General features: G+C 42.3%; 1 protein-coding gene across 2 annotated transcripts in view; it reads left to right on the plus strand.

The window, feature by feature from the left end:
- adamtsl2 (ADAMTS-like 2) overlaps nucleotides 1-15035 on the plus strand; it is a 38283-nt gene that overhangs the window by 18200 nt on the left and 5048 nt on the right. For both annotated transcript variants that reach the window (XM_068311292.1, XM_068311291.1), the window contains 8 exons: nucleotides 3626-3749; nucleotides 4752-4832; nucleotides 4953-5128; nucleotides 5831-6131; nucleotides 8236-8596; nucleotides 10295-10398; nucleotides 10532-10658; nucleotides 10741-10954. In XM_068311292.1, coding sequence (XP_068167393.1) covers nucleotides 3626-3749; nucleotides 4752-4832; nucleotides 4953-5128; nucleotides 5831-6131; nucleotides 8236-8596; nucleotides 10295-10398; nucleotides 10532-10658; nucleotides 10741-10954 — 1488 coding nt within the window. The remainder of the gene's footprint in view (nucleotides 1-3625; nucleotides 3750-4751; nucleotides 4833-4952; nucleotides 5129-5830; nucleotides 6132-8235; nucleotides 8597-10294; nucleotides 10399-10531; nucleotides 10659-10740; nucleotides 10955-15035) is intronic.

Raw genomic sequence — 15035 nt, forward strand, 5'->3', positions numbered from 1 at the left:
GCCAAAGTATGAATGGTGATTTGAAATTCTAAATTGTGCAATTCATTGAAACAACTGCTTACTTAAATATCACCATATATCATAAATCAAACAGTTCCACATTCTTCAGGATGGACATTAATAAACACAAATTTGCATGTATGCTTTACTATTTGTATACTGTTCCTTTTTGTCACGTAATAGCATTTTTTTAAACTCATAGATTATTACTATCCTGTATTTTGCTTTTTCTTACAACCCAACTACTATCTCCTTTCTTCATCTCTTTACCCAATTTCTATTTATTGTACTCATTCCTTAACCTAATTAATATCTCTTTTCTTCATCTCTTAACCTAATTAATCTCTCTTTTCTTTAACTAACCTATTTCACTTGACCGTGTTGTGATATTTCCTTTAACATCTCTAACAGCTTTCAACTTCAAGTTTATTCTTATATATCCCAGATTCACAAAAAATGTCTCAAAGGGCTTTATAATCTGCACATGGACGATATCCCTCTGACCTTTGTGTACTGTGAGCAGTACAACCCTCACATCGGATAAGGAACAACTCCCCCCAAAACCTTTTAACAGGGGAAAAAAATGGATGGGAGAAACCTCAGGAAGACTGCAGAGGAGGGACCCCTCTTCCAGGAGTGGACAGATGAAGCAATAGATATCACATGTACAGATTAACAACACAATAATAGTAACAGTGACTGTAACAATAACAATAATAAATGTATGATAAAGTCACGCTGATCCATCCAGTGGAGTGAGTCACCACCAGCCAATGAAGCACACAGAGGTCACCAATTGCACAGGATCCACCACTCTTAGGACAGCCCAAATAATGCCTAAGTCATTGTTCTCAAAAAGTTGCAGTGTATGATTACCCCTGCCAAAACCCAAAAACCACAGCTGAACCAAATGAGATGGAACCAGACTCTCCTAGTGGATAGTGAAGCAAGTCCATTGTGTAGCTTTTGATATCGCCAGCCAAGGAAGCAGACAGAGGTCACCGATTGCCAATGATCCACCACACAAAGGCCTGAGGGAAAGAGCAGGAGAGGGAGAGAGATAGAGATAGCAGGGGCGAGAGTGGTGCAGGAGGGACCAGAATGGCAGAGGATTAATGGGAGACAGGGGCCTAAGTAAGAAATCCTACAGTTTGTTGACTAGGCTAACCTAAACATTGAGACTGCCCCCCCCCCTCAATATTAGTTATATGTTAGGGAGAACAGATATGTTTTGAGTCTAGATTTAAAGATATCTACGGATTCAGACTTTCTAATATCTATGGGGAGATTATTCCATAGGAAAGGGGCATGATAGGAGAAAGCCCTCTGGCCAGCTGACTTCTTTTTAACTCTAGGAACACACAAGAGACCTTCACTCTGAGAGCGGAGAGCCCTAATCGGAGTGTAAGGTTTAACCAGATCAGACAAGTAGGTGGGAGCAAGCTCATTAATGCTTTTGTACATCAATAGAAGTACCTTAAAGTTGGATTTAACATGAATCGGGAGCCAATGTAATGCAGCTAATACTGTGGTGATATGGTCAAATTTCCTAGTTTTAGTTAATATTCTTGCTGCTGTATTCTGAACCATCTGAAGGCCCCTAGTACCAGACCGAAGCAACCCCGATAACAGAACATTGCAATAGTCAAGTCTAGAGGACACAAAAGCATGAATCAGAATCTCTGCATCAGCCATGGCTAGAGAGGACCAAATTTTGGAAATATTACGTAGATGAAAGAAGGTGATCTTTGTCACCTCTTTAATATGCTGGTCAAAGGAGAGAATTGAATCTAACGTTACTCCAAGATTCTTGACTGTTGAACTTTGGGTTATTGAACAGTTATCTACAAATATTGTTAGCTGTTTATATTGGTTTCTATGTCGGGCAGGGCCATTGATTAACGTCTCTGTTTTGTCTGGGTTTAGGAGCAAGAAATAACTGGATATTCCAACTATTCATGGCAGAAAGACAGGCCTCTAGTTTAATTAATTCAGATTGATCATCTGCTTTTATGGACATGTAAAGTTGTGTGTCATCAGCATAACAATGTAAACTTATTCCAAAGCTGCATATAATTTGACCGAGAGGTGCAACATACAGGGAGAATAACAAAGGACCAAGTACAGACCCCTGAGGTACGCCGTACTTGACGTCGGAGAAGGCAGAAGTTTTATTATTGTAGGAGACACATTGTGTCCTATCAGATAGATAAGATTTTAACCATGCAAGAGCTAACTCACAGACACCAAACTGCCTCTCCAGTCAGTCAAGGAGTATACAGTGATCTATAATGTCAAACGCTGCACGAAGATCGAAAAATAAGAGAACAGAAGTGGCATCAGAGTCCATATTTAATAGGAGATCATTTACAACTTTAGTTAGTGCTGTTTCAGTGGAATGGTGGGCCCGAAAAGCGGATTACAATGGTTCGAAAAAGCCGCTTAATGATAAATAATCTAAGAGCTGTGGAGTTACTACCCTTTCTAGTATTTTAGATAAGTGGAAGATTAGAAACTGGTCTATAATTTTTAAAGACTCTTGGTCAAGATGTAGCTTTTTAAGCAGAGGATTAACTACGGCTGCCTTAAAGCTAATGGGAACAACACCAGTTGCAAGAGAAAGATTAACTACATTTAACATAGTAGGGCCCAGCAATGGCATAATTCTTTCACAAGTTTAGTTGGGAAAGGGTCTAAGAGGCATGTAGTAGGTTTAGGGGTTTAGACCAACTTTGATAATCCTTCAAGAGAGATGGTCTCAAAGTGTGTTATAAAGAGACTAATTGGGTTTTAACACCCAGAAAAGGAACCACATTAAACTTTGATCTGGGTGAAGCTGAAGAAGTAATCTTATGTCTAATGTTATCAATTTTACAGTAGAAGAAATCTTGGAAATCATGAGCTGTAAATAACAAGCTGCTTGCCGTTGGCTGTTTCTGGGTCAATCTGGCTACGGTGTTAAATAGAAATGGAGGATTGTGTTTATTTTTGCTTATTAGGCTGGAGAAATAGGCAGCTTTAGCGGTAGACAGAGCACGCTTGTAGTTTAAGACACACTCATGCCAAGAGATATAGCTTAATTTAGACTTCTTATCAATTATCCACTATTAACTATATTACTATCTATTAGACGCATACTACTACTATTACTATTACTATTACACACTATTACACATGGCTAGCCTTTTAATGATGACAAAGTAAAAAATTTTATTCATTGTAAAAAGATTACGTACACGATGACATTGAGTCAGGGAATAGATTTATACACAGAACAGTGCAGAGGATTTGGAGATCTCAAATGTAAAAAAAGGTAAAGCAACAGTTAGTGTTTTTTTCTCATGGAAGTAAATATATAAAGTGACCTCAAAGGAAAAATTCATGGATGTGAACATAAATGAATCAGAGAGTCTGTGTAAAGTATGTGTAGAGGGCTTGACCCAAACATAGTAATAGTCAACTTGGGTTCAACTAAGTTTTGTATATTTTTTTCACTCCAAATGATATATTGGGTCACCCAGTCCAAGAAACCACAAAAAGCTGAAACTGTTTTAAGGCCAGCAATTTTAATTTTTAAAAAACATGATTAATCCTCTTTTCTTCCACTTCCTGTTCTGCCGCCCAGCCAATCGGATGTGACGGAGTACTGTTTTCCTCCAACACCTTAGATAAGTGTGGCATCTGTCAGGGGGACGGTAGCAGCTGTAGCAGAGTTAATGGAAACTTCCGCAGAGGGGCTTCGACTCTAGGTGAGCCTCTAATTGCATTCCACGAAGCGGTGATGTACTGTATTGTAATTGTCAGTGTTTGTGTGTTCGTCCGTCCACCAAATATCTTCACAACCGTTGCAGATAGAAGGATAAAAGAAAAAGCACATTACTCGGGCAGCAAAGGGGATGAAAATGAGATGATGACCTTCACCTTGAGAAAACTAGGTCAAGGTCTAATTCCAACTTTTGTACATTTTTTTGCACATCTCAGGAACCAAATAAGATAGAAAGGAGAAACAAAAGGCGATATATTCAAGAAAGCAAGGGTATGAAAATTAGGTCACAATTAATTGACCTTGAAAAACTAGGTCAAGGTCAAATTCTCACTTTTATACCTTTTTAGGTACACGTCTCTGAAATCTGATGATATAACCACAAAACAAAAAGCAATATTTTCAGGAAGCCAGAGGCACAAAAAATGTGTAGGTCAGGGTAAAATTTTGAATTCAGGGGTGTTGTGGGATTTTGTAGTCTGTGACTGCCTTGTTTAATCCTGTGTTGTCACCAATATTTTAAAAAACAGATATGAGAGGCACGGTGGCGTAGTGGTTAGCACTGCTGCCTCACTGCTGCCTCACAGCAAGAAGGTCAGGGGTTCAAAGCCCATCATTTCCAACATGGCCTTTCTGTGAAGAGTTTGCATGTTCTCTCTGTGTCTGAATGGGTTTCCTCCGGGTTCTCCGGTTTCCCCTCATTATCAGGAAAAACATGCATCTAGGGAATATTAGGTCATGTTGGACCGTAGTGGCGGCGCATCCGAGGTGCAGTGGCCCTGGACCATTATCCATCTGGCCTTGAAATTTCGTTGTACCATCCCTGTGTATAATGACAAATAAAGAAAGTTAGACTTTGACTTTTGAGAGTTCTGATGTGAACTCAAAGAATTCATAAAATCTACACCAGTTTTTAGTCAAATAAATGAAATGTCAAAATCTTAACGCATGCATTGGCACTGATGACTACATGTTTTCTGTCTTTAAGGTTATTCTTTTATCACTCAAATCCCTGAAGGGTCATGGGACATTCAAATCATTGAGAGGAAGAAGTCAGCTGATGTTTTAGGCAAGTATTTCTATTTGTAGAACATGCTCACTGAAGACAACCATGCAATACTGAACTCTCAATTGCTAAATAAAAATGCATATTTTTACATGATGAATTTTCTTTTAACTTGTTCTTCAGCTGTTACTGACCAGGCAGGCAACTTCTTTTTTAATGGGGCTTATAAGTTGGACAGTCCACAGAACTTCCATGTTGCAGGAACTATTTTCAAATACCGTCGGCCCATGGATGTGTATGAGACTGGAATCGAATATATCGTCGCTAAAGGCCCCATCGACCAGGCCATCAATATTCTGGTACAACTAGTCTTCCTCTGTCCACTTCTCACCTTGTACTTCTATATGCTCACCTGCAACTTTTCAATGATGTGCCTGTACTTTTGACAAGGATATAGAGAGGATAGCAAGCCTTTCTGTCCACTGTGTTTCAACCAGCTTTATATCATCAGTATTAAGACTGCTCTTCTCAATGGGTCAGTAGGGAAGACTGACAACACCTCTGTCAATAAAAGGTTTCTCAAAATCTTTCCTGGCATTAAGATGGTCTTCATGCATTGATGTCTACGTAACTCAGGTTCCGTTGAGCATCAGATATGTTTAAGACATGTCGATGGTCATTTTAAGTGTCAGCCAGATGTCTTGGATGTGAATGTAATGCAGTCATAATATTAATCTGTCTCGGGTTGATTGAGTGCATGCCTTGGGTTCCAAGAGTCCATAAATCCCAAAAAATGTCGATGTCACAGTCCAGGTTTGACAGATTTCCCTGAAAAAGAATTGACAGATCTAGAGGATGCTAGAACATGTAGTTCCTCTGCTCCTGGTTCATCTCTTACACCGTTTATGTTACATCCAGTCATCTGTAGTTATCTGGGTGTAATAAGTGTGTCTTCTTTGGCAGAAAGATAACAGAACTTGTTTGTAAATGGGACATTTTATGACTGGTTAGACTCACATAAACTAAATTGACCTTGACTTGCCTCTCCTTCCATCCTTCAGGTGTGGAACCAGAATGGACGCATCCCATACATCACTTATGAGTACACTGTACTTCGAGAATCTCTGCCACCCATCCCACCTCCTCCTGTCTACACCGGATCAGATACTTCAGCGGGAGAAGCTTCCTTGGAGGATGGAGGTCTCCTAGCACCTAACAGCAGTGTATTTGACCAGACTGTCCCTGAGGGCCAGTTGGAGACCGGAGCTGCAGATGGGCAAAAGGAACAAGAGACCAATGAAGTGTATGAGACAGCGACCATAGATTGTGACCAGGATGAAGCAGTTGTCCAAAAATATTCAAGTAAGGACTGTTTGCAATGTGATCTAAGAGAATGAAATGCTTGGAAGGAAAAAGCAAACAACACGTTTACAAACTGTAAGCCTTGATTCATAAAAGCAATTATTTTCCTTATCTCATGAATACTGTTTTTACACACGAGTAAAAATAAAAATAGATTAAAAAATAAGATCCTCAAAAAGAAAAGCAGTAAATTATCCCATTCCAGAGCCTAGAATGCAGAAAATATTTTTTTTTTGAAAAACGGTCATAACTATGAATGAGCTGATTACCTAATATTTTCATTCATTACATGGTGGGTAACCTGGGAATCAGACACTCGTGCACGGTCATATTTAAATGGTTCTGACAGATACATTTGGCTACTGCCTTGTTCAAACAGAGTTTTTCTGTTCTTGTTGGAAACGGGTCAATAACTAACATTTATCAGTCAAGTTTGGTAGATCTCTGATAGAGTCCTATCAGCAGTCCAGATTTGTAAAGTCACATGTACCCTGTTGTGGTTGGCTAAAGGTCTATCCTGTTGTGTACAGTTCTGTAAAATGTTCTTGGAACTTAAACATTAACCTGTCTGTTTAGCTGTGTTCAGGCTACCATTTCTTTCCTTCAAGTAAAACTCGTGGACCTAACACTACTGCATGGGCCACATACTGTTTTATGACAGGTTTCATTGCTCTGGTTGGTTGTAGATCTGTCTATTTGTTTTTTTTGACTGTTGATATGGCCTTTATGAAAGCAGATACAAGCTGCCAAATTAAGCTTAAAATGCAGTGGAGAACTAAACAGTATGAAACTGAAATTATGCAAGGCCGAAGTGATCCTTGGATATATTTTATATATAAAATGGCACTCACTAATTTTATTACCACTGCATACTGTTTATGACAATATCAACTATATTATTCAATAATGAATTATCCATTCTTATATACTGGCTAGGTATGATAAAAATGACAAAATGACAATGGAAGGAAAGGTGTGACGTAAGGGAGAAAAGCTGAAAGCAATATAAAGTAAGATGGATAGTAATTCAGTGTTTTTCAGTGGTCCATCTGCAGATGAGACAAATGGGTCAGGTTTTACAGCTGATCCTCCATCAGTCTCTTTTGCTGTGTGTCTGTGAGATGGTCCTTTGGAGTTTTGCATTATTTATTGTACAGACACATAAAGGGGATCAGTAGTAGATGAAAAATTCAGACATTTTCTCCTTTTGAAAATGACTGCAGCACCGACATGAGCAGTAATGGTTTTCTTTTTGGGCTGTCAGTTCGCTCAGCTAACAGTTGAGCCCATTACGTTCTGAGCGCCACGCAGGGTGGTGAGAAGACATGGAAAGGTAGTTGAAAGGCTCTCTGCACACTTTCTAGCCAGGCTGATGTTATACTGTACTATAAACCAGGTGCCTATCTCTGCTGAAACCGTTTGAACTGAGTTTTGTAATTTTCTATATCCTGTTTCTTTCTTTCTTTCCTTTCGGCTTTTCCCTTCAGGGGTCGCCCCAGCGAATCAATTGCCTCCATCTAACCCTGTCTTCTGCATCCTCTAATTTGTATAATAACTTTGCATGAGATTACTCATAGACTGTCATTCATTCATTCATTCATTTTCTTGACTTGATTCATTCATTTTCTTCTTGATTCATTTTCATTTCATTTTCATTCATTTTCTTTATCCGCTTGCGCGGATCATGGGGAGCTGGAGCCTATCCCAGCTGACCGAAGGCGTGAGGTGGGGCAAACTCTGGATTGGAATGGCCAATTAACCTGAAGTTCATGTTTTTGGAGGTGGGAGTAAGCTGGAGAACCCAGAGAGAACCCACACAGATACAGGAGAACATGCAAACTCCGCACAGAGCGGGACTCGAACCAGACCCGCCTTGTTGTGCGGCAGCAGCACTACCCACAGCACCACTGTGCCGCCCTACTCATATCCTGTATTTAATACGATGAAAATAAAGAAAATATGAAATATTAATGTTGAGGCTTTGATTTTTGACTTAAAGTAAATTAATAATAACAACATTAACAACAATAATAATCATAGTAATAATATATTAAGTAATACAAATTTTAATAATAAGAATTTTATTTCTTTTGTCCATGAAAAGGAAACAGCAGCCATGCAGGCAGCACTGCCAAACCTGCCCCTGCAAGTGGGACCCTGGATACTGCGTCAGACCCACAAAATCTCATCTGGAGGGTCCTGGTGGATGGCCGAATTAGCCCTGATGAGCTACTCATCAACATCTCAACCAATCAGCTGCTAACAGATGGAGATGGTTTGTTCTCTTCAGAGGTGGGACCAGATGATGTTGGCCTTGCAAACCTCGAACAAGATGGGTCATTTGGTGACAATGAGACACTGGAGTTTACCCTGGGCCGTAAAGATAATGTCAGCGGAGATGGTTCATACCCAAACAAGACGCTGCAGAGTGGTGGAAGGACGTCCAGCCGCTCCAACAGAACCAGGTAATCAGACAGAAGGCGGTCGACAGTGTACCTTTAAAAAAAATCAAATGAGGTTTAAGATAATACACATATCAGATCCACTTTTCACCACTTCGGTCAGCTTTGGGTTCATGGAAAGCTGTTTCCCCTCAGGATGGATTAAATCTGGAATGAAGTGCTTCCAGGTTAGGGTCACACTGAGCCTGAATGTTCAGACATACTCAAGCTTATGGGTCTGCCGCTAGCTGTGGGAAATATGCTGCAGGTTGAGCGAGAAGCAATCTGGATGTGTGACCACTTTTCCTCTGAAGACTTCCTCGGGTCAGAGTATGTGGCAGGTATAAAATAAAGTAGTTAGACAGTTTTGCAGTCAGACAGGTTATAAGAAATTGAGGTGGTTAGATATACAGGCAGCTAAACAGTCCTGACAGGCAGGTGGACGGACAGACAGATGAACTGACGGGTGGCAGATTGGTAGGGCTACAGAAAGCTAAGAAGATATACATGTAATTCCTCTGGGATTAATAAAGTATCTATCTATCTATCTATCTATGTAGGATAAAAGAAGTTAAGAGTATTGACTGACAGAGACTTAATTAAGGAGGCAAAAGAATGTCTGAACTATACATAAATATCTTGATGATCATTTAGACATGCAGGTAGATGTATAGATTGTCAGTGAAGCACATGGACCAGTATTGAAGTGCCTGTACAGCCTGTAACACAGCATATATATATATATATATATATATATATATATATATATATATAAATAAAAATAAATACGGCAGTTAGACAGGTGGATGCACATGCTGAGGGCAGGCAGACATAGCATATTTATTGACATTGGCTTCCAAACTGTGTCCAAACATGGCTTACCATATCTGCAGCCAGCGGCTATAAAACGCATAACAACACGCCCTTCCCACTGAGAGACAGGGAGAGGAGAGGAAACGAGCAGAGCAGAGGACAGCAGGGTGGGGGGATTGCAAGAAAAATGAAAAATATGATATAAAGTGGGAAACCTGTGCTGTCAGACTGTAGTTAACTCTGGGGAGAAAATAATGTGAAGGAATCAGTCTGGCTTACAAGCCTGTAATTTCAAATACATGTCTGGTAAAAGTGGAGAGAATGACTGGTGTTCTGACAAAAATGTGCACATGACTTAAATGTGATGTGTTGAAATAACTAAGTGCATCTGCCAGGATGCAGGCTGTGAATCAGCTGTTGTGTTATGATCCGACTGAAGCAGACGGTCTCAGACTGTGTGTGTTGGTGATTGCTTAAATGTCATTAGAAGAGTACTCCACTGAAAATGTATGGACGATAAACTCCTGCAATATAATCTACTTCTCCACTGATGATTGACCAGACTGGGAATAGGTTTTTTAATGGTGCATGTTTAAAATGTGATCAGCTTGGAAAAGTTGCAGTTTGAAGTCTCTATCAATATTTTTACACCACTTCTCCTCATGCTAGACTTCTTCCATGGCCACTGGCACACACAGAACATGAGAGGAAATTCACAATAACCTGTGTAAATATGTGCAACAGATAAGGATAAATGTGTAAAGTTCTCCTTTCTTGATACGTGTGTGTGTGTGTGTGTGTGTGTGTGTGTGTGTGTGTGTGTGTGTGTGTGTGTGTGTGTGTGTGTGTGTGTGTGTGTGTGTGTGTTTCTATGTGTGTGTGCGTTTCTATGTCTGTGTTGGATAACAGGGGGAATCAAAGGATCAACCAGAAAAATCTGAAGCTAAGTGCTGCTGACATGTACCGCTGGAAACTCTCCTCTCAAGAGCCTTGCAGCATGACCTGCTCTATAGGTATGTGAATGTTACTAATAATAAGAACAAAAATACTGATGACATGAATATTGACTTAATTAAATTTAATATAAAATATTTTTCCTTTACAATGAGTTGAAAATATTAATTTGCCCTGTTGCTCAATATCCAGGAGTGTCAAAGTCTTTTGTCACATGTATTCGTTATGACGGCATTGAGGTGCATGACATGTACTGTGATGCACTTACCCGACCCGAGCCGGTCCATGATTTCTGTATTGGGAGAGAATGTCAGCCCAGGTACAGTTCACTGGAAAAAAAACATTTCAAGGAAGAAGAAATATTCCAACTGCTTAACAAGGCAGTGTGTAACTTTTCTCAGATGGGAGGCGAGCAGCTGGAGCGAGTGTTCCAGAACCTGCGGGGAAGGTTTCCAGTTTCGTCAAGTTCGCTGTTGGAAGATGCTCTCGCCGGGTCTGGACAGCTCTGTGTATAGCGACCTTTGCACCATGGCTGACTTGGAGAGACCTGTGGAGAGACGGGCCTGCAAGAGCCCTGCCTGTGGCCCACAGTGGGAAGTAGCCGAGTGGACAGAGGTATGGGGTGTTTGCATTGAGTTACCCCTGTGAGACTAAAACACATAGAATATCTAACATACAAGTCAAGAAAGAGGCGAGTGTGTCACATTTTTACAGTACCTATAGCTTTGTTTATTTGCAGATAATCTTTATTTTTATTTTATTTTTTTTAATATACTGTTTTGATCCCTGAAGGGAAGTTAAGAATGCACACTCTAGCTAATGAATCAAACGCATGCATACATATATATTTGTGAGTACAGGCCCCTGTATCACACACACACACAAGGGGGCCTGTGGGCATGCAGGGGAGGTAGAGTGGCAGGCAGCTCCTTCTTGGTGCGCTTTAATGAGCAATTTTGTAAAGGGGACGGCCTTGACCTTGCTCAAGGGCGCCTCGGCAGTGCTCCAGAGATGAGCTGACACCTCCCACTGTCAGCTCACCTCCAGGTATTTTTTTGGGCGGGAGCGGGAATCGAACCGCCGATCTTGAAATTATAGGATGACCCGCTCTACCTCTGCTTTACCACTGAGCCACTGCCGCCCCCCTTTAGAGACCATTTTTAGCTGCTCACATGTTTCTCTTTTTGTAGCTTATCTAAGTAATTTCATGTTTTTGACAACTTTTGAATTTTTGTATGTCCCTTTAGTTTTTCTTTTTAAATTGGCCATCATTCAGGGGAAAGCTTTTGTTGCAGCACAGACAGACGCAAACATCTCTCTGTCTCTGTCTCTGTCTCTCTCAGAATCGATTTGAACTATTTCAGAGCTATGAACGATTTAGACACTTTTACAAACCTATGGTGTGTCAAAGGTTTCTTATGCTCCTGTTAAATGAGGAACTCATGTTCAGTCAGTGTTTGGTTTAATTCAGGTATATTTTGCCCGCCTTTCATATGATAGTTTTTTTTAAAGTGTGAGTTCGTGTTTGAGTGAATCTCTCTTGGATGTTGTTAACCTAACTATCTTGTAATATCGACTTCATGAATAAATGTGATTTTAAAAATCAAAATCTCTATCTCTATCTCTCTCTCTTTCTATTGCTCTCTGTCTCTCTCTCTCTCTCTCTCTCTCTCTCTCTCTCTCTCTCTCATCAAGTTTATTAGCAGCGATGAAAATGAAAATGTTGATGTGATTGCGACACTGAACAGTGAAGATGACCTCTCCTACACAGTGTTTAATTTTTACACTGAAAATATGCACAGAAAACAACTCATGGTGTCTCATGCCCCCAGTCTTCAGGAGGTTGACTCCCCCTCAGGTCAAGCACATTACTATTATTTGACATCCGGCTCTAAATTGGAATAGAAATCTTTCTTCTGTCTCCTGTTGTCGCTATCTCTCTAACTCATTCTCATACTGACTCTCACTGACAATCTGCAAAATGACGAGACGCAGAGGGAAATCAGAGGAGGATGGGAACAAAAATATGAAGGATACTCTAGACCAGATGGTCCCTTCTATGAATGAGTTAAAGAGCAAGAGCGACTTTGATAAGTTAAGGAGTGACTTTGATGAAAAGTTGGAAGAAAAGCTAAAACCGGTGCTAGATGCCATGGAAGAAATGAAGGACGAAATGAAGAAATTGCGGAAAGGCATAGATGAAAAAGACTGAAGAATGGTTGTCTTAGAATCAGATTCAGAATCTTTATTTGTCATGCTGCCACACGTTTTCGCATGAGACAAAAATAAAAAAAATACCCCTCTGAAGGTCCCAGTTAGCCCGCCGGATAAATATAAGAAGAAAAAAAAAAGTAAAATATATACAGTATGTGAACAGCGATTTTATGTACAATGTGACAGATTAAAGTGTGTGAGTGTTCAGTCTATTTCAATTAAAAGACGCACCATATTACACTAAATCCCTGTGCGTTTGTGGTGACATTCGGGGCGTCGTGGTGTTGTGAGGGTGACTATAGAGCACCACTGGAGTGCAGCTGTCTAACAGCCTCCGGAAAGAAGCCTGGTGGTACTGCTCTGGAGGCTCCGTAGTCTCTTGCCCGAGGGGAGGGGTTGGAACAGACTGTGTGCCGTGTGGGTGGGGTCTGCCATGATGCCACACGGTGAAGTTAGTGGTGAGGATGCTCTCCACCGCACCCCTGTAGAAGGCCTTCAGGACGGGGCTCTCCAGTCCAGTATGCCTCAGCTTCCTGAGGAAGTAGAGCAGCTGGTGGACCCTCCTGGCCAGGTAAGAGGTGTTATAGCCCCAGGTGAGGTCCTTTGTGAGATGAACCCACAAGTACCTGTAGCTGGAGACCACTTCCACAGCTGCTCCTCCGATGTGCAGGGGGGGTAGGGAGTGTCTTTTCCTCCTGAAGTCCACCACCATCTCCTTGGTTTCCTCCTCGTTGATGCAGAGGTTGTTGCGTCTGCACCAGTGCACCGGGTGCTCCAACTCCTCTCTGTATTTGGACTCATTGTTGTTCTGGATGCGTCCTACCACTACTGTGTCATTTGCAAACTTTACTATATGACAGCTCGGGTGTTTTGCCGAGCAGTGATATGTCAGTAGGGTGAACAGGAGGGGGCTGAGCACTCAACCCTGTGGGGAGCCCGTGCTGAGGGTGATGGGGGAGGAGACGGTGTTGTGTATCCTGATAGTCTGTGATTTGTCTGCCAGGAAGTGCAGGATCCAGTTCCCTGTGGTTGCAGACAGTCCCAGCTCTGACAGCTGCTGCACCAGGGTCTGAGGGATGATGGTGTTGAACGCGGAGGTGAAATCCAGGAAGAGCAGGCGGATGTATGAGTCCCTGATCTCCAGATGGGTGAGGGGTGTGTGGACCACAGAGGAGATGGCGTCATCGGTGAAGCGGTTCCTCCTGTAGGCATATTGGTGGGGGTCCACAGTTATGTCTATGGAGTCCTTCATGTGTGCCATGACCAGCTTCTCAAAGCACTTCATGACTATCGGGGTGAAGGCCACAGGCCAATAGTCATTTAGGTCCTTCACTGAGTGGTTTTTCGGGACCGGGATGATGGTTGCGGACTTCAGGCAGGTGGGGGCCGTTGCTAGCTGCAGTGAGGTGTTAAAGATGTCTGTCAACACCTCTGCTAGCTGGTGGGAACAGTCTTTCAGCACTCTCACTGGGACGCCGTCGGGGCCTGGAACCTTGCGGTTAATCCCTTGCGAGGGTTAATCCTCCTTACATCCGCTGTGGTCACACTGAGGGGCACTTCGTCGGGGTGTGGTGTTCATCTGGTACTGGGTGGGTGTTGGGGTCCTCAAAGCGGGCATAGAACTTATTGAGGGCATCTGCTAGGGAGGGGTATGTCGGGCCCTGTGCATTCCTGGTGTTAAAGTTAGTGATGCACTTAGTGCCTTTAGTGCCACTGCCTCCACGCCCTGAACGCAGCATCCCTGGCTTTCATCAGAGCTCTCACCTCTGCATTCAGCCAGGGCTTCTGGTGTGGGTAGACAGTGATCGTTCTGGCGTTGGCAACATCATCCGCACACTTAGAGATGAACCCGAGGCCAGGGGAAGTGTATTCCTCCAGGTTCACCTCTCCCCCTTGTGTGACTGCCTCACTGAACATCTGCTAGTCTGTGTGCTGGAAGCAGTCGTGGAGCACCAGGGCTGCATCCTGGGGCCACACGGTAACAGTCCTCCTTGTGGGTCTGAGCTATTTCACCCGGGGACGATATGATGGCGCCAGCAGAATGGAGATGTGATCCGAGAAGCCGAGGTGTGGTTAGGGGAGGGACCTGTATGCGCCGCGCACATTAGTGTTCACACAGTCCAGAGTGTTGTCCCCACGTGTGGGAATGGTGACATGCTGGTAGAAGCTGGGAAGTGCGTCTGTTAGTTTTACGTGGTTAAAGTCCCCTGCTACCACGTAAAATGCCTCCGGGTGTCTGGTCTGCAGTGAGCTAACGGTGTCGTGCAGCTCCCGTAACGCTTCGTTTGCGTAAGCGTTAGCATTAGCACCCGGCGGGATGTAAACAATAGTGACGAACATAGCTGTAAACTCATAAGGCGGGTAACACGGTTGACATTTAACAGTCAAATGTCCTATTGCCTTGGAGCAGTAGCTCTTAACCAGCTCATTATTTGTACACCAACCTCTGTTAACGTATGCACACAGCCCCCCCCCCCCTATT

Source organism: Antennarius striatus, chromosome 3 (genome assembly GCF_040054535.1).
Source record: "Antennarius striatus isolate MH-2024 chromosome 3, ASM4005453v1, whole genome shotgun sequence".
NCBI lineage: Eukaryota > Metazoa > Chordata > Actinopteri > Lophiiformes > Antennariidae > Antennarius > Antennarius striatus.